The following is a 20,672-nucleotide window of genomic DNA, read 5'->3' on the forward strand; positions in this document are numbered from 1 at the left end:
TCCAGTATTTGGTCTAGTGCCTGGTAAACAATGGATAAATGCTTTTTGATGGTTTGATCCATCACTCATTATCACACAGCTACTCAAAGGTGAGATCTGTACCCAGGCGGCAGGATCCCCCATAGAAAGATCACTAGGTCCAAAGTCAAATGACCTGGGGTTCAATTCCAACTTGAACTGTTAAATTTTTCAGTATGAGTATTTATGCTTGAGAAATTGGCAAATATTATAAATCCAGGCATGATTTATTGTTTTGCTGATTTCCAGAAGTAAGAAACCAATGGGGGAAATGTTAGTTGTGCAGATTAAATATAAAAAGTGTGTCATGGGTACATTTCTCCAAACATCTATTGTTAAACATTTACTCATCCACACATTGCTATCCAAATCCCACCTGTCTCTTGCACCCTGTATGACCTTGACTGGCCACTTATCAAAAAGGGTTGGTCTAAATGGACTTTGAGGTCCCCTCTAGCTTTGTGATTCTATGACTCTCAGTCTAGCTCTATGGACTCTATCTGCCACTCCAGATCCCTTCCATGCTGCTCCAATGGAAAAAGTGCAGCCCAAGAAGGGCAATTTTCTTGTTCTAAAATGACATGATATTCTAAAATATAAAATAATTGAATCCCAGATGGGTGTTACATAGTTGCACAGTAAAGTAGCTGACATATTAATGAAATTGCGGAAACCCAGGAGGGCTGGACATTTATTAAAGATGTTGACAGAGAAAAATGCTGACAGTCAGTTGGCAGAAGATCAGAGTCAATGTTAGAGGAAAGCAAATACGTGCTGTGCCACAGTCCTCTTTACGAAGGGATGACCATCCAACATTTTAAGTGGACAGAAGACCTAATCCTTACGTCCAGAGCCATCGAAGCCTGCACAATCTCAGGTAGAGAACCTCTCTTAATTCTGATCGCTTCTCTATAGGCCATTCTTTGCAGTGGACTATGGTTTTTTGTTTGTTTTGACGTGTTTTTTTTTACTTGATGAAGCAATGTTTCAATTCTAAATCACTACATATTTAGGAAGCCAACATGAGCCAGTTAGAAGTGGAAAGATGGCATATCACGTTTTTAAATAAAGCATGTTTTTGTTCATTCTGAGCTTGTCACTAAATACAGTGTGCATTTTCATATACAAAGTAGAACGGGAAATGGATTATACATGAAACTGTAAATCTCTACTATGCGTGTGGAAGTTATTTTAAAACCCCCATCGCTAAGGTTTAAAATCAAGCCTGGGCAGAAATCTTCCATACTCTTTCCTCACTATGAGATCATATGTTGTATCACTGATAAATAAGGATAATGTAGATTAAACAGTTGTGTTATTATATATATGTACATATATAGTGTACATGTATAGAAAGGGATAGAAAGATTTCTCTCCCCACATATACATATATATTTTCCTCTCTTTCCCTCTCCCTTCCCCACCAATACTAATAACTGAAGCTATATCTACATGTCTATTATATAAATATCTATGTAATATGATATACTATATGGTATAATATTTTGTTACATTTTATGATATCATTTCATAATATATTGCATTTTATAATTTAACATTTTATAATATATAACATAGCTATATAATAGAGAGAGCTAAATGCAGACATAGATATAGACATAGACATAGATATATATATATAGATATATAGCTATAATATATACATATGTATATATTTGGTAAGTACCCTGAAATGTCCTTCAGAAACAAGAAACTAAGGAGCCGGACCAGAGGGGTTGCTATCAAGTTAAGTCAATGAGCATTCCTAAGCATCTACTATGTGTCAGTCATGGTGCCAAGAACTGGGAGTTGTTAACTGCTGTTATACTCCATGTTTTTTGAAGTGCGCTGGTTTTTGTTTCCCAAGAAATTTTCCACTGACCCATCTTCTCAGTACCTGGGATTCTGTGCCCAGAATTCATAGTTAACATTGATCAAAGGAAAGGGACAGACTACATTTTATCGATTTGTTAGATTACTTGGTCACCACAACTCCAGGTTGTGCTTTCTTGGCAGATATTGTCCTAGTCCCCAAACTTGGTCATGTGTTTTGTCATTTTAGGATGGATTTCCTACACCAAGCAGTATATTTCCTCTTCTTCTTTGCTACAGTGACCAGCGGTAAGTTTAGCTTTAAAACATATCTTACCCAAAGAGAATTTCCCACAGTTGGTAAAGTCAAGGAGGTGGATGTCATAGGCACCAGTCTGTGAAAAGGGCTGATTTCTCTGGGGAGAAAAGGAAACTAGGGAGCTGTCTGCCCCTGCATCTGTGATCATCGGACTCCCCTTCTAGGGACCAGGGGCAAGAACTAACATAACTGCTCTTTAGACTTACCTTCCTTGTCTTTTATTATGAAAAAGGCGGAGAGGCCCAGATGTGCAGAATCAGATGGGAGGGGAAGGTTGCTAATCCAAGAAATCAGACCTTTGAAATGAATAAACAAGATAGGCTTCAAAAACAAAACCAAGAACTATACTCAAAAAGCTATGTCCATTTTTAGCAGTCTTGTTTCATTGTAGCAGAGCACTGACTCTGAAGGTAGAGGACCTGAGTTCAAATCTTACCTCTGATGCTTGCTACCTGTGTGACCTTCGACAAATCACCAAACTTCCCTTGGCCTTGGTTTCTTTATCTAAAAAATGGGCCAGATCTATTCAATAACCTGGAGGATTTCTGAGATCACTCTAGCTCTACATCTGGGACAGGACTATTATTTATTTTTACTACCAGGTGTCAATTTGAGTTTAACTGTATTCAGATGGCCCCCAATACCTGTCTCATTTGAAGTTTATAGGAAATAAGAAATAATAAGACACTTGATGGATCTATGTTGTCACTCACAAAGATACTCTCCCAATTACCCCAGATCATACCCTTATTATGTCATCTTATTCAGTGAAATTCTCTGTTTGTAAGTCTTTCTGTCTGTCTCGGTCTCTGTCTCTCTTAATCTCTCTGTCTGTCTGTCTCTGTCTTCATATGTAAGAAATTCCAATGTAACATTTCAATTGTTTATCTATATTTCTAAAGCATAGACCCAGTGTGTCATTCCCCTGTTCAATAAACGCCAGTGGCTTTCCTGCTATGTATAACATCAAACTCATCCACTTCTGTGAAACATGTAAAGCTCTTTACAATCTGATTCTAGCTTGCCTTTCCAGAGTCACTCCATAAGAATCCTCTTTATGCATACTATGGTAAAGCCAAAATGACCCTTTTAGTATTCCTCACCTATAATTCTCCATCTCCCACTTCCATGCTATTGCCCAACCTATTTCTCATATCTCTGATTTGCTTTTCTAAAAAGAAAAGCAACTTTTAGGGGTCAATAATCCCTTTAATCAAACACATGTATCACTCACTTAATTCAGGGAAAAAAGTCAGCCCCTGAACTTCGGAGAATACACAGAGAAATCAAAGATCAACAGACAGACTTCCAACTATCTGACACACATCACAGATCAACAGATACATGTCTGACCATACATACATAGTTACCAGAGAGGGAAGCATCAACATCTGGGTTTTCAAAGCTAGGGGGTTCCTTAGTGCCTTCCCAGAGTCTTGTCTGGGCAAACAAAATATTTCCACTCCATAAACCCTAAAGTAAAACCTCACCTCAGAGTATTAATACATTTTTTAGTCATAGGGCCTCACAACCTTGAGAACCATTGTCTCATTAGAAACTTAACAAAAAGTGTGGGCCTTCCTGCAAATCTTCCTTAATCAAATTCCCTTTAATAGGCAGGCCCATTAATGGGTGGGAAAGATCTTTAATCATATTAAAATAATTAACAACACAAATACATATACTGTTTCTGGTTAAAGAAACTCTTGTTTCTGCACTTTACTCCTAGTAAATGCTCTTGGTTGATAAAGGCAAGATTCAGTTAGAGGCATTTGATTATACTAAAACAAAAACAGCAAAAGATCCTACTTTGCTTGCCATCAGAGTCTAAGAATAATGATAATAATAGCCATGTGCCAGGAGCTTTACAATATGACCTCATTTGACCTTCACAATAACTCTGGAAGGTAGGTGCTGTTATTATCACCCCCATTTTATTGGGGCTAACAGAGGTTGAAAGGCCACTAAGTTAGTAGGTTCTGAGGCCAAATTTGAGCTCAGATCTTTCTGACTACAGGGCCAATGCTGTATCTGTTGCTCTGTCTCACTGCCAAATGATTTCATTCTTTCTAGGGAATTAGAGCCATATCTTAATGAAGTTGTGGGGGGAGGAGATTGCTAAGAATGGAGAGGGTGGGGGAAGGTGATAATGTTGGGGGGAAGAGGTACATAGGAAGGCATTCTTGAGCATATCCCTTGCTAACTGCACCAGATCAACACTGTCCTCTGATTCTATTACAGAGTGTGTGACTCGGTTTTATGAAAACACCTTCTTTAAAGGAGGAGATGTGGATGCGGTGCACACCCCAACTGCTGAGCTCTGCCAGAGAGCATGCACCTTCCACCCCAGGTGTACAATGTTTAGTTTTCTACCCGCAAATGCCATTAATGATGAGAACAAAAGGTAACGGCTTGGGATTCATCATCAGAGAAACTGAACTCCCCTTTCCTATGCCTCTCCCCCGATGATGCTCATTTTGGAGTTTTGGCGTCTTAGTACGTAGATTCAAGACCTGTTCTACCATTTCAGCATCTACAAGTGTGATCTTGGGCAAGTCACTTAGCCTCTCTCTGCCTCAGTATCCTCATCTGTAAAATGAGTTAGACTAGATCACGAGTGGAGAACATGTAGCTTTGAGGCCACATATGGCCCTATAGATCCTCACGTGCAACCCTTACTTGCAGACCTAGAGGGCCACATGTGGCCTTGAGGCCACAGGTTCTTCACCCCTGGGATGGCCTATAGAGTCCCTTAGACCTCTAAGTCTATGATGCTATGAAAAGATGTATATTTTCATTTCTGAGACTGCTTCCTCTACTAATGCAGATCTTAGCCTTTCATGTTGTCATCCTCCTCCAAAACAAATCACATGGTAGGGAAAAGCAGGGGATAAGCATTTATAAAACACTTACTATGTGCCAAATCCCCAGATCCTGTTGTAATCATTTTATCTCATTGACATGACTATATGGTAGACAGTCTAGTAACTTAACTTAATTCACGGATCCTAACCTAAGATGAACCTTGGACTGTAGACACACAGTCACATTTCTATCTTTTCTTCTTTCATTTTTGATTTTGCGTCCCAACTGCTTAGCACTAGGTAGGTATTTAATAAAGGCTCATTGAACGTTTTTCTTCAAAGCTGGTGTAACTTTGCCATACCAGTTATTAAGTACTTACTAATTAGTGTCCAGCACTATCTGAAGCCCTGAAAATTCAAAGAAAGGCAGAACAAACAAACAAATAAACAAACCAAAATGGTCCTGCCTACAAGGAACTCCCATTCTAATGGGGGAATGATTAATATCTACAAAATTTTATATGTGGAGTACATGAAATGGAAATGAAAGGTAATCCCATGAGGAAGGCACCAGCATTTGGTGAGAGGGTAGTACCAAGAAAGGCCACTTAAATGAAAGAGAATATAAGCTGAGTCCTGAAGGAAAAACTGTAGAAGTCAGAAAGGAGAGCATTCTAGGCATGGGGAGTATTCAGTAAAAAAGAGATACGAACATGGAGCATTGTGCTTAAGAAATGACATGAAAGCCACTGCTGCTAGATTTCAGAGTTTGTAGGAGTAAAGTGTTTGAAAACTGGAAAACTAGGGTGCTCAATAGTGTCAAATGCTGGAGAGAGTGCCAGGAGAAGGAATCATCCTTCACTGAGAAAATCCCCTTGAGTGCCCATATTACCTCCATGCCATTATGAAATCTCAGCCTCAGGCTTTAGTGGATGGATCCTTTTCAACATCTGACAAATGTTCATAAGAAAGGCAGCACAGTGTCATGGATAGAAAGCTGATTTCAGAGCCAGAAAGATTTGGGGTCCAGACTTGCTTTTGATATATACTCTGAACAAGTCCCTTAAGCAACTGTGTTTTAGGCAACTGTAGAAGACTACATATACATTGCAAAAAAAGGAACAAGCTTGCATGGGTAGAAGATGCTACCTATATCAGTGAAGTCCCAGTTTCAATCCAAGTCCTTATTTGTATCTTTAATAAATCCTAAAAAAGCCATTAAATGGAGAAGAATAATAGGAGCCCCCCCCCCCACCTCAATTCCTACTCAGATGACTCATCATGGTTTGGAGATGACTCAAGGTTCTTGAAGCCCATGCCAATGAAATGCAAGTTCTCATAGATCCTAAGAACATGGAAAGGCTTTCAATATTAGTTCAGTGCTAAAATATGTGTTTGGAGTCTGGTAACTAGCCTTTCTAAGCTCAGAGATGCCATCACTTGTCACTTGATCACAAGGTAAAGGGGTTATTTTTGACCTACAACCACCCTGAAACTTAAATTTTCACAATTCTTAGTTTTTGCTGTACTTGCTATTTGCTCTGATCATGTATTGGATGCTCATATTTCCCTCGTTGACCTCTGATTTTCACACCTAAAATTTTAGAATTTAATTAAGGGTTTTTCTTCCTTTGCCAGATGGGTTGTGATTTGCATATGTGGAAAGCCCAAATTGATGAAATGGTATATCTTTGACGAAGCAAATTTGTTAGGGTCTTCCCCTATCCCTTTAGTCAGAAAAGACCTTGTGTTCTACCTATCTTAGGTGACAATTTATGTTGTGTCACTCTAATCAACCATTCAATCGATCAACAAGCATTTAATAAGCCCCTACTCTGTGCCAAGCACTGTGGTAAGTGCTGAGAATACAAAAAGAGGCAACAGACCCCTTCCCCCTTCCCCCAAAGACCTTACTACAACCTAAGGGATGAGACATCATGCAAACACAATTATAGAAATAATTAATCAACATTTCTTTATTTTATTTTTAAATTTTAGACAATTTTTTATTTTCAGTTCTCAACATTCACTTTCACAAGAATTTGAATTCAAAATTTTCTCCCCATCTCTCCCCACCCCCCATCCCAGGACAGCATGCACCCCATCCATGCCTTCTTCCAGTCTGTCCTCCCTTCTATTACTTCCCTTTCTTCCATCCTCTTTCCTCTCTATTTTCCTGTAGGACAAAATAGATTTCTGTACTCCATTACCTGTATATATTAATTTCCAGTTGCATGCTAAATGATTTTTAACATTCATTATTAAAGTTTTGAGTTCCATATTCTCTCCCTTCCTCCCTCCCCACCCACCCTATTCAGAAAACAAGCAATTCAATATAAATCATACATGTGTAACAATGCAAAGTACTTCCATAACAGTTATGTTGTAAAAGACTAACCACGTTTCCCTCTGTCCTATCCTGCCCTCTATTTATTACATTCTCTCCCTTGACCTGTCTCCCCATAGTAGCGTTTGCTTCTGATTATCCTTTTCCCCAATTTGCTGTCCCATCTATTATCTTCCCTCTCCTATCCCCTTCCCCCTTGCCTTCCTACATGTTAAAATAGATTTCCATATCCAATTGAGTGAGTGTTATTCCCTCCTTAAACCAAATCCCGTGAGAATAAGGTTCACTTATTTCCTTTTATCTCCCCCCCCCTCTTCCCCTCCATTGTAAAAGTTCTTTCTCTCTCTTGTATGTGAGATGATTTGCTGCATTCTACCTCTCCCATTCTCTTACTTCTGGTACATTCCACTTGAGTAAGTACATGCATACACACACACACACACACACACACACATATACCTGCACATATACATTGTACACATACATGCATGCCCATATACACTTACATATTTAATAGATATGTACACACATATACATATATGTGTGTGTGTGTATATATGTATATTCCTTCTAACTACTGTAAAACTCATGATTTACAAATAACATCTTTCCATGTAGGAATGCAAACACTTCAACTTTAACATGTTCCTTAAGGCTTCTCTTTCCTGTTTACCTTTTCATATTTCTCTTGATTCTTGTATTTGAAAATCAAATTTTCTATTCAATTCTGGTCTTTTCAACAAGAATACTTGGAAGTCCTCTATTTCATTGAAATTGCATATTTTCCCCTGAAGTAGTATACTCAGTTTTGTTGGGTAGGTGATTCTGAGTTTTAATCCTATCTCCTTTGCCCTCTGGAATTATCATATTCTAAGCCCTTCAGTGTCTTAATATAGAAGCTGCTAAATACTGTGTTATCCTGATTGTATTTCCACAATACTTGTATTGTTTCTTTCTGCTTGCTTGTAATATTTTCTCCTTGACCTGGGAACTCTGGAATTTGGCTACAATATTCCTAGGAGTTTCTCCTTTTGGATCTCTTTCAGGAGGTGATCAGTGGATTCTTTCAATATTTATTTTGCCCACTGGTTCTAGAATATCAAGGCAGTTTTCCTTGATAATTTCTTGGAAGATGATGTCTAGGCTCTTTTTTGTTCATGATTTTAAGGTAGATCAATAATTTTTAAATTATCACTCCTGGATCTATTGTCCACATCAGATGTTTTTCCAGTGAGACATTTTCCATTGTCTTCTATTTTTCATTCTTTTGTTTTTGTTTTATGAATTCTTGGTTTCTCATAAAGTCATTAGCTCCCATCTGCTCCATTCTAATTTTTAAAGAATTTTTTTCTTCAGTGAGTTGTTGAACCTCCTTTTCCATTTGACCAGCTCTGCTTCTTAGAGAATTGTTCTCCTCATTGATTTTTTGGACCTCTTTTGCCATTTGGGTTAGTCTGTTTTTAAAGGTGTTGCTTTCTTCAGAATTTTTGAGGGCTCTCCTTTAGCAAGCTGTTGCTTCACTTTTCAAGATTTTTTTTGCATTGCTCTGAATCTTCTCAATTTTTCCTCCACCTCTCTTAGTCGATTTTCACAATTCTTTTTGAACTCTTTCATGTTCTGAGACCACTGCACATTTTTTTTGGAGGTTTTGGATGTAGAAGCCTTGACTTTGATGTCTTCCCTGATGGTATGCTTTGTTCTTCCTCGTTCGAAAGGATGAAAGAAAATACCTTTCCACCCAGAAAGTAACCTACTATAGTCTTATTTTTTTCCCTTTTTGGGGCATTTTCCCAGCCAGTTACTTGACTTTTGAGTCCTTTGTCAAATGGAGGATATACTACACTAGGCTTCAGAGGTTTTGTGCAGCTGCTCTCTCAGATTCTTGAGGCACCTGCAAGTTCTCAGTTCCTCCAAGGTGCTACTATCAAGGGAGAGGAGTTTACTCCTCTCCTGGCCTTCACTGTGGTCCATGAGCAGCCACAAGCACTCTTTTTTGCCCTGGAACTGTGACTAGAGTTCCCTCTCCACAGCTGCCACCAGCTCCACCACACCAGTGCTCATCCTCACCCTGAGACCACCATTCATGAGTGAGATGCAGATCAGCTGCTCAGTTCTCCCAGGGACTTTTTGCCCGGGCTCCAAAAGTGGATACTGCTGCTGCAGTGACTGCCACTGCCCTGAGGCCAGGGCTGGGGCCAGACCACCGTGGGCTCCTCTCACTGAAATGAAAGAGCTTTCTTACTGACCTTTGAAGCTGTCTTTGGTGTTTTGAGTTGAAAAATCTGCAAACAGTAGGTACTACCCATGATTCCACACCCTGAAGCCTGCTCCAGTCCTGTCTGGTGCTTCGTGGCCCCCTCTGGGGTGTGCTCTTCTCTGAGCCTAGTGCCATAGACCCTTCCTGTTGGCCTTCTAGGCTGTCTTGGGCTAGAAATCTGCTTCACTTCTTCATTTTGTGGCTTCTGCTGAGAGTCATTTTTTTACAGGTATTTTATGAGTTATGGGGGAGAACTCCTACAGGTCTTTCCTTCTTCTCTGCTGTCTTGGCTCTACCCACCTCAAAATTTCTTTATTAAGTACTTACTAAGTGTCAATCATTGGTCTAAGTGCTAGGGGTGCAAATAAAAAAATCCAGTATTTAGTATGTGTTATTGTTCACTGTAGTTATCTGTATACAGACTGTATCTCCCTGCTTGACTACACGCTCCAGGAAGGCAGGGACCATGCCTGGTCTAAGCTCTGTTATCTCCTCTAGTGCAGTCTTCTGTCCTCAATGGCTTATTGAATGGAATTAAAATGAATGGAATGTTACTTTCTGGCAAATATTCTTTTTTGGTGACTGTCAGAAAAGGTGTAATGGATTTTCTGTCCATCTTTTAAAATGCCTAAGTTAACTATAAACAACATATGGAGAAAGACCCTATCTGCATTCAGAGAAAGAACTGACAAATAGAAGTACACATAGAATAATTTTACATGTATGTGTGTACACATATGTGTGCGCACATATATGTGTGTATATATGTGTATATTTGTGTCAATGGTAGCCATCTCTAAGGTGGAATGAGGATAGAAGAAAAAAATTTTCATGATAATTTCATTGTATTGTTGGAAGGAATAGGAAGTTGGGCATAGTAGATTTGTTGTAGAAATGCTTGGTTTTTTTCTATAAATTAAATATAAAACAAGTTTTAAAAGCACATTAATTATAGATGAGTTAGGAATTTGAAATGTGCTGATCGTTATGTAGATATAATAATTTATATAATTATAAAATATTTGTTCATATATTTATCCATTTGCACCAAGCAATACCATCCTTTCTCACAGGTTTGGTTGCTTCTTAAAAGATGACGTTGCTGGAACTCTTCCAAGAATGACTAAGAGAAATGCAATTTCTGGGCATTCTTTAAAAGAATGTGTTTACCAAAGAAGTGGTAAGTTGTAGTTTACTTAAGTTTCAATTGGTCTAACTTATTTATAAGATACTTTGCTTAGCTTTTCTTTTCCTTCCTTTCTTCCTTCCTTCCTTCCCTCTTCTTACTTTCTTTCCTTCCTTTTTCCTTCTTTCTTTCTATCTTTCTTTCATTTCTTCTCTCTCTTTCTTTCTTTCCTTCCTTGCCAGTTGGCTATGGAGCCTCCCTATATTTGTGGAAGGTAGAAAAGAGCTTCTTTTCTGTTTTGCTTTGAATAGATTTTATGGTACTATTTGTTATAATATTGTCCACATTTCCTCTCCACTCTTGATATCCCTTATAACAAAGAATTTAAAAACAAGGAAAAAAATCAACAAAACCAATCAACATATCAAAAAAATAATATGACATGCAATATTTATTCAGTCAAGAAATATTTATCAAGCACCTACTATGTTCTAGGCATTGTGCTAAGCTCTGGGGATACAAAGAAAGGCAAAAGGTAATCCCTGCTCTCAATGAGTTCACTGCCTAATATTCTATACTGTAGATTTCCACCTCTGCAAAGGAGAGGAGAAGGAGGTATTCTACGAGCAAAATTCTTCAATGGCTAAAAAAACACCATGTGATTTTGCTGGATTTATTTTCTTCTACTTCCCACTGATAATAGACAGATCTCCTGGTAATTCCCTGTGGTGATTAGTGATAAAGGAGTCAATCAATTTCTAACTATTAATTAAGCACAGACTGTGTTTGAGATACTGTTCTAGGCATGGTGACATTCTCCAAGACCACAGGATAGCACTGATGGAAAGGCATCCAGCTGTAGAATAGTCATCCAATTTTAAACCTTGGTCACACAGTCACTATATGGCAGAGCTGGGGCTTAAACCCAGATCTTTTTGATTCTGATAGCTTTCTCTTATACTATAGGGGTGGGGAACCTATAACCTTGAGGCCATATGTGGTCCTCTAGGTCCTTAAGTGCGGCCCCTTGACTGAATTCAAACTTCACAGGACAAATCCCTTAATAAAAGGATTTGTTCTGTCAAACTTGGACTCAGTCAAAAGGTCCGCACTCAAGGACCTATAAGACCACATGTGGCCTTGAGGCCACAGGTTCCCCACCCCTGTACTATACCACAGCTGCCTCCCTTATTTTGGAGATGAGAAAGTGATCAGCTTAGAGCCACACAGCAAGTAAGTTTCATTACTTACTAGTAGTGAAAATGTCAAATATAACCAGATTATGCAGAGTGATTAAAAGAAGAGGTTCTAAATACATAGATTAAAAATAAAGGACATATGAAAAAAGATGCTATCTGCATCCAGAGAAAGAGCTGATAAATAGAGGTATGTATAGAATAATTTTACACATATACATTTATTGGTATAGTAGATCTTTCTAGAGTAGGGGAGGGAGGGGAGAAAAAAAGAAATATACGTGATAGCTGTTGTATATTTGGAGGGAACAGCAAGTTGTACATTAGAGATTTTCAGTTTCATGTGCAATCATCTTTTTCATCATACTGTGTTGTAGAAATGCTTGTTTTGTTCTGTGAATTGAAAATAAAATAAAAAACAAGAGGTTTTTTTTCTAATGGTGTGCTAAAAATGAAATTCTTTCAGGGCCATCAATTAAAGGGGTTAGATTATTCCAGTTAGGAAACAGCCTTAATTCTGTTTGTTATGTTTTTATAGCTTGTAGCAAGGAAAAATATGTTGGACTTGATATGAGAGGGGAGAATTTCAATATAACCAAGGTGAAAACTGTTGAAGAATGCCAAAAACAATGTACCAACCATGCCCTCTGCCAATTTTACACATATGCCACACAGACATTCCACAGACCGGAGTATCGGTGAGCAACAATCTCCCTTAAAGATTCTGTTAAGGATTTTAATTTAAGTCTCAACTAACTCTTTTTCAAATCCAAACATTCCAATTTAACTTTTCTCCTTCTTGGGATTCTTGAAATAGCAGCTATCTGGGATATCATGAGACCTCCCATGGGAGACAGAGTAGTTCAGGTAAGTGGATGATGGCAGGGAGAGAGACTTTCTATTTTCATTAGTGTCAAAGCTAAATGGTCCAGCATGCTTCATTGCTGGACCTGACACCAGCCTAGTCTCCTTTCTGTCCAAGGAATGTCCATTTTAGAATTCTGTCCTAGTTGATGGGTTTGTTATACCACACTGGATGGAAAATTCACAAGAGTCAAGTGAAGACAAGACAAGTTAACAAGTACCTGCTAAGTGTTTGTTAAAAGTTTAAAAAAGTTAAAAAAAGTGTAAAAATATTATCCCTGTCCTCAGGAAGCTCCCAGTCTAATGGGAGAAATAATATGCAAACAGTTATGAACAAAAAAGAAATAGAAAGCATAAATTAGAGATGACAATAGAGAGAAGGAACTAGCATGATCATTTGTGTTTGTTCTTTTTTGCTGAAGAAGACCATGCCATCAGAGAAATGATGACATGACTTGCACTTGACTTTGTTTTGAGTGAGGGATGGCTGTGCAGGTCAGGGTGACTGGGAAAGAAGGAAATAATAAAGACAAATACAAAAGAAGTCCCTGCCTTCAAGGACTTTGTATTCTACTTTATCATTGCAAAACACTTAGTCACTTCAGTTGACTCTCACAGCAACCTGTGAAGTGGGCATATAAATATGCATTATCCCACTTTCCATCCTACCGATGAAAAACTGAGGTGCACCAGTGCAAAGTGAATCTCCTAAAACTGCACATCTATTATGTTTTGGAGCCAAGACTCAAGCCCAGGTGTCTTGAATCTCAGCTAAAGATCCTTTTAAACACAAAAGATGATTTTTCTTCTCTCTTCCAGGCTAAGTACGGACTTTGTTCAAGACAATGTTCTAGGCATGGTAATGTTTGTTAAAGGTCTATGGGTATGGCATTAGTGTTTTAGCGATAGCTTAGCAGTCCAATTTTAGACTTGGTCACACAACAACGTGGACAAAGTCAGGGCCTTCCCAAACCTGTTTCTAATTTATCTATTCTTTGGTTCTTTCCACCATTCCAACCGTAATCCATGTTATGGTTTCCAAATGCCTCATTTCTCATCATCTTATTGCCACACTCTTCATTACTGTAATTTTCTATGGAGATTTGCCAAAGGAGGGGATCAAACTATGCTACAGGTAGAAGTGTTAATTGCACTGCTGAATGTAGTTTACTCCATTTGGTGACAATATTCAGAAAGCAAAGAACAGGTATGAAGCAAAATCATCAATGAGCTTTCTTTCCTTCTGGCTCAGAAACACATGTCTGCTGAAGAACAGCCAGTCGGGATTCCCCAACAACATCAAGATGGTGGGTGGCTTGGTGTCAGGATTCTCTCTGAAGCCCTGTGGACTTTCTAATATAGGTAATTACTTATATATCCACCATTGCACACATTTTCTTTTACAAAAAACAAGGAACATTTGAACAGAGCTTATACTTAACATGGAGGTTCCTATAACTTGGACCAATGAAACTTTGTCTTCTGAGATGGATGGATAATTCACCTGGAATTATTGAGGATTATTTATAATGTTCATTTTAATTCATGAAGCTATGGACAGCATTAATGATGGTAACATTATTAAAACCAGATAAGCTGTAGCAAGGTTGGGACTGTCTCTTTTTTCATTAGCCCTCATTCAATATCTTCACGCTATTCCCTTTTTTTCCTAAGATGATCCTCTCTGTCCTGGGATATCCTCTCAATTTCCTGCCCACTGTCAAAACTTTCTATCCCCAGTGAATGATAATGGATTAGCACAAACTCTGATATTACTGACAAATAGAATGCACGCATGAAATAGGTTTTCCACATTATTGTAGATTTAGGGCTGTAAGGGACCTCAGAAGTCATCCAGTCAAATCCCCTCATTTTACAACCAAGGAAACTGAGTTCCAGAGAGGTTAAGTTATTTACCTGAAGTCACACAGGTGAGTAAGTAGCAAATCCAATACCGAACCCACATCTTCTGGCTCCAGATGCAATCCTCATTCCTTTGTACTATATGGCCTCTTTTAAGGAGTGATACTGATAGACCCTGGGAGAATCTGGAATAAAAGATGTTAGCTAGGACTGATGCAAAGGTGAGCAAGGGGTAGGGGACAGGTCAGAGGATATGGGGAAGTAGATGTCAGTAAGAAAAGTATCTTGTTTGACTAGTATACCATATTTTCCATAGTAGACGAGAGGAAGGGCTGATTATTATATACTGGCAGAAAATACAGGTCAGTTCAACTTTGGGAGCTAGGCTGTTTATTTATTAGTTTGTTTTTTAAAGAAGAGAGGCTGAACAGGTTGGGGTCCAGAATTCATAGGACTAAGCAGAAATCCAAGAAGAAGTCCAGAAGGTATGTTGTAACATACAGAGAGCAATATGAGCAAAAGTCCTGAGAGGTGGCATGATCAAAGGCCAATGAGAGGGATGCTTCATTGGCCACTACAGACATTTCTGGTGGTTTTTTCTCTTCTAGTACTTTAAGAGGAGTGTTTTCGCTGGGTCCTTATATGTGACTGGGAACTGAGAGAGGGTGGGGACTTGAGTTAGGACAAGAGATAAGTTAGTTTTGTCAGGGGACCTTTCTGCATCCTTCATATATCACCTCATCCACCATTTCATCTTTTCCTTTTGTATTCATAGCCTATGACTCAGTGTCTAACACATAGTAGGTGATTAACATGCCCATTGATCAATTGCTTACAAAACTGTCATTGAAACAAATGAAAACTTTTGAATGGAGATTTTTGAGAGAGACCTGAGAGAACAGCATCTTTTAGGCTGACTTTTAATTCATTAGGGCTAAAAATCATTGAAAATCTATGATCTAAAGAAATAGCTGGCTATGCTCACAGGCTTGCTTCTTCAACTTTACCTCAAACAAATTTTATAATTTGTCAGCATAATCATCCACTTAGGACTTGCTTCAGCACCTCATTCTGATGTTGCCCTTCCACTGAAACTACTCTCTCTTCAAAGTTAATTACTAGGTCTCCTGGCCTTTTCTCAGACCTCACCCTTCCTATCTGCAATCTTTGACACTGTTGACCACCTTCTCCTTCTGGATACTTTCTCCTCTGTAGGTTTCCATGATACTACTCTCTCTAGGTCCTCCTTCTACCTGTCTGACTGATTCTTCTCAAGTCTCTTCCTCTGGGTTTTCATCCAGGTCGTGCCCACTTACTATTCTCCCAAGTATCTCTCCTGAACTTTCTTCTTTTAACCCTCCATTGCTTGGTAATTTGATTGCCACCATGAGTTCATTTATAGTATTTATGCTGATGATTCTTAGATCTATTTATTCAGCCTTACCTAAGCTTTCTTCTAACCTCCAGACTTACATCTTCAATGGACAACTCAAGCTGGAAATCCCATAGACATCTTCAATTAATGATGTCCAATGCTAACTCAGTTATCTTTCTCTCCAAATCTCCCTTGGCATCCCTCTTTACTGAAATATCCAAAGCTTCAGCACAGCCACTGGTATTCATCTCCTTTGTCATCTCTGCCTCTTCCAGCTAAAACTTCCTAGGTATGGCTCTACCAGAAAATCCAGAGGATGAGAGAATATCTCAAGACAGATGAAGTGGTCAACAGTATCACATGATGCAGAAATCTCAAGTAAGATAGGAACTAAAAAAAGATCGTTAAATTTAGTAATTAGGAAGGCATTAATGATGTTGAAAAATTAGTCTTACTATGGTCATAGAGATAGTGGATAGAATGCTAGACTTGGAGTCAGGAAGAACTGGATTTGAATCATGTCTCTAGATTCTGGACAAGGCTCTCTATGGGTCTTGGTTTCCTCCTCTGTAAAATGAGTTCACTGAGTTGGAGGTCCTTTCAAACTCAAAATCTATTATCTTCTGATAGGAGCCAATTCCAAGACATTAAAGAGGGATAAGAGTATAGATAATATATTTTAGCTAAAAGTTTACTGATGAAAAGGAAGAGGGAGAAATAATAGTAGAAAAAGAAGGTAGCATATGGTAATGATTTTTCAAGTAGGGGATTTCTGAATATATGTTTTTTAGGTTGAAGACGAAGGAGTCAATAGAGATGCAAAGAATTTGGAAATACAGGGGAAGGGGAGTGGGGATAAATGCCTCTAGACAGGAGAGGATAGATGGAGTATAGAAGTGAAGTGGATAATCTTGAAAACCACCAATCAAAATGGGATGTAAGGACAAGTGTCTGGGGAATTACGTCAAGAAGATAGTTATAGAATCTTTAGAGTTGGAAGATGCTTTAGTTCAACCTTCTACCCAATTCATGAATCTCTTCATTAGTCAACAGTCAGTCAATAAACTTTTAATATGTTCTCACCACATGCCAGGCATTGTGCCAAACATTGAGAATACAAATACAAGCAAGAAGAAAAATCATCCTTGCTTACATTCTTATGGGGCAAGATAATTCATAAAAGAGAGCTGAAAAACATGATGGGGAGTTGGGGGGGAAACACCTACATAATGGAAAAGTCTGAAGAGTCAGAAGCAGAGCCAGGAGACAGATGAAGGATAGATAGCCTAGACCCCATCACAAAATGGAGGGTCTAAGAACTCATAAGCTCTCCCTCTTTCTTTCTCATTTGTTTCTTTTTCTTCCTAGAGAAAAAAATGTTGATGGTTCCCAGGTTCCTGTCTTCAGCTTCCTTTTATTATATACTCTCTACCGTGACAATCTATTTCCTAAATCTGTATCTCAAAGTTATGGCCTTTCTTCTCATCTTCAAATCTACATACTCCATCATCTCCTAGGTTCTTCAAGGTTTTATCGTGCTGATGCTTTACATTCAGCATGTTCCAAACTCATCATCTTACCACCTAAAATGATTTACACTTCCAGATTTCTATGTATCTGTAAATGAAACTGGTATCCAAAGTCACACAGGCTTGAAATTTCATATCTGTTGCCTCCTTCTCCCTTGTTCCTCACACCAAGTCTCTTACATCAATCCCTGCCTTGGCATTGCCACCACCACTATCCGAGTTCAAATTGTCATAATCTCTTAAGTGAACTAGTATAAGAATTTTCTTTTGATTTTTCTGCCTCTCCACTCCCAGTCTCCCTCCCACTCCAATCCATCCTACATATTGTCAACAGATTAATGTTTTACTAGGGACCAGAAGATAGAGTCTTTGAGTTGGAAGAGAATCTATCTCTTACTATGTCATTTCCCTCCTCAAAAAGCTTAGATAGCTCAATATTGCCTACAGAATAAAGTAAAAACTCTCAAGGTTAAAATCCAAAGATTATTCTTTCTATGGTCCCACCTTAGCTGTCTAGTTGTATCTTCCATTACTCCCCCTGTAGAAGCCCTATGCTTTAGCCAAATTAGACAGTCCCTATTCCTTTAATCATTTCTCAACTTGATGTTTTTTTTCCTGTGCTTGCCTGTGCTTGGAGTGGTCTTCAGACTAAAAGGGCCAGCTAACTCTAGTCCTCTTGCATTCAGAAGTAAACCTTCCCTCTTATCATTGTACTAATGGCTCTTTTAGCCCTTTTATCACTTTTTTTTTCATATTCTGTGTTCTAATCACTTGTTCCTATGTCACTGTTCCCCTCCTTAATTGCAAGTTGCATGAGCACAGTGGCGCTGATCAGGTTTGTAGTACCAGTATGTAATATAATGCCTTGCCCAATACTTACCACCGTACCTGGCACATGGTAGTTACTTAATAAAGCTGTTGAGTTGACTAGACTTGACTTACACATAAAAGACATTCAGTAGATACTTGTGGAATGAGTCTGCAATTATATATTAAAAGCCTACCATGTGCCAGGCACTGGGATTACAAATGCAAATGAATTCGCCTTCTCAAACTAGCCTGCCCATGTACTGCTTCGGGGATTTGAAGGGTTGAAGTCATTTAAGCCATGAACACTCAGTTTGCTGTCATTTTCCCTGTGAGAAAACATAGTTATTATCAATGATTTAACTTCCCTATTGCTATTGAAAGTTACATACAGGTTATTCAAATTTATAAGATAACTAGCTTAATAAAAGTGATAATCAGTGAACTTTCCCCTGGTCTAATCTAACTTTGCTTATTTCAGGCTCTATAAACTTTTTGGTATTTATCTTATGATACTCTTTGTTGAGTATCATAAAAGTCACAGAACTTTACTTCTGGAAGGGATTGTAGAGATGATAATTAACATTTATGCAATAAGGTTGGCAAAGCACTTAATGTCACGTTATCTCATTTGTTCCAGACAAAAAATCCTGAGATGCAGGTGACATTACTATCCCTATTTTGCGGATGGAGAAACTGAAGTTGAAAAAGGTTAAGGGATTTGCCCAGGATCACACTGTTAGTAATTGTCTGAAGGAGGATTCAAACTCAGGTTATACTGACTCCAAGTACAGTGCTTAATCTACCATGCCACCTTATTACCTAATCTTATTAGAGATGTACTTAATAAATTATATAATATTTAAAATTATTATTTTTAAGAAATTTAATGTAAATTTATTTATATTATATAAATATAAATAAGACAAATTTGAAATAATTTGAAATAATTTAAATGAAAATCCATGACAATCACTGTGAATGTTTTTTTTTCTCATCGATGTATATTGTATATCTTCTTCCTTAGTATTTTTATGGGTTACTGTCCCTGGAAAATCTACTACCTAATAGGTAATTTTCTGTTAATAAGAATCTCTGAACTTAAATAGCCTGGCCCATACTTGAAGTCTTTCAGGTCAATAGAAACTGGCAGTTCCTGGCTTTTGCAGGAATAGTCAAGGGCTACCTTCACATCATGAGCTGCCGAGGGAGAAAGTCAGTGAAAAATCATGGGCAGTTGTAGAAAAATAGGTCAAAGTAAATAATAGTTCCTATTCCCAAGTACCTAGACTGTGGGTCTCACTAATGCAAAGGACAACTGAGTATATGGCTGATGGCCTATGGAATAACTTGCACTTTTTACAATTTCAGATAGAATTGAGGAAATGATGAGGGTTAGTAGAATTTGGATTAATAGTCTACTATCACTGGAAAAATCAGCCTACCTTAGAAATTTAAGAATTTGCTTACTTTGCAAATATGAATGACTGTCTTCTTTCAAATGGTGTAACAAATACAAAGAAATGTTCTGCGTTGCAGTCAACTCCAGTGGAAAGAACAATAGCCTTGGAATCAGAGAATTTGGGTTTAAGTCCCTCCTTGCTTCTGATGCTACTATCTGTAGGACACTGAACAAGTCATTTCACTCAGTTTCCTTATCTGTAAAATGGGAGACTTGGATTTCATGGCTCTTTTAGTCTCTTCTAGCTCTAGATCTGATACTTTTTTAAAAATAAAGACTAGATCTCTCCATCTTGCTCAAGCTAGAACTACAGGCACTACTCATGTCCTGACCCCGATTAGCACAAAGTCTTAGAACTACTCTGCTTCTGTATTTATAATCAGTGAACTTTCTCCTGATCTAATCTAACTTTGTTTATTTCAGACTCTATAAACTTTTCGGTATTTATCTTATAATTCTTTTTGCTGAGTATTATAAAAGCCACAGAACTTTATAACTGTAAGGGACTGTGGAGATAATAATTTACTCCTCCCTGTGCAACCTGGAGGCCTCCCTAATTTCGGGGACTCAATTATCAATTAAAGCCAAATTTAATGTGGATACTCACATCTGCATAGTCCACTGTAGCTCAGAACTTCTGAGGTCAAGAGATCTACCAGTCTCAACTTACCCAGAGCAGGAATAACAGACATACACCATTGCTTCCAGTCAAGTCTCTGATCCTATGAGAATTGAGCTTCAAAGGAGCAGTGGGCTTACATTTTAATGTTTTGATTAATGGTACACCTACGCCTTGATCCAATATAATTTTAATGTTAATAGTAATGAAATAAAAAGCATTTATTAGGTGTTCAGAATGTTCCAAGTATTAGTCTAAGGTTCTGGGTATGTAA

General features: G+C 38.2%; 1 protein-coding gene across 3 annotated transcripts in view; it reads left to right on the plus strand.

Annotated features, from left to right (window-relative positions):
- Positions 1-427: 427 nt before the first annotated feature.
- KLKB1 (kallikrein B1) overlaps positions 428-20,672 on the plus strand; it is a 35,762-nt gene continuing 15,517 nt past the window's right edge. For 2 of the 3 annotated variants that reach the window (XM_072625031.1, XM_072625033.1), the window contains exons 1-6: positions 428-895; positions 2,081-2,139; positions 4,391-4,553; positions 10,631-10,737; positions 12,418-12,577; positions 13,996-14,105. In XM_072625031.1, the coding sequence (XP_072481132.1) occupies positions 2,082-2,139; positions 4,391-4,553; positions 10,631-10,737; positions 12,418-12,577; positions 13,996-14,105 (598 nt within the window). In that variant the 5' untranslated portion in view covers positions 428-895; position 2,081. The remainder of the gene's footprint in view (positions 896-2,080; positions 2,140-4,390; positions 4,554-10,630; positions 10,738-12,417; positions 12,578-13,995; positions 14,106-20,672) is intronic. The other variant, XM_072625030.1, reaches the window with a different exon arrangement.

The sequence above is a fragment of the Notamacropus eugenii genome, chromosome 7 (assembly GCF_028372415.1).
Source record: "Notamacropus eugenii isolate mMacEug1 chromosome 7, mMacEug1.pri_v2, whole genome shotgun sequence".
NCBI lineage: Eukaryota > Metazoa > Chordata > Mammalia > Diprotodontia > Macropodidae > Notamacropus > Notamacropus eugenii.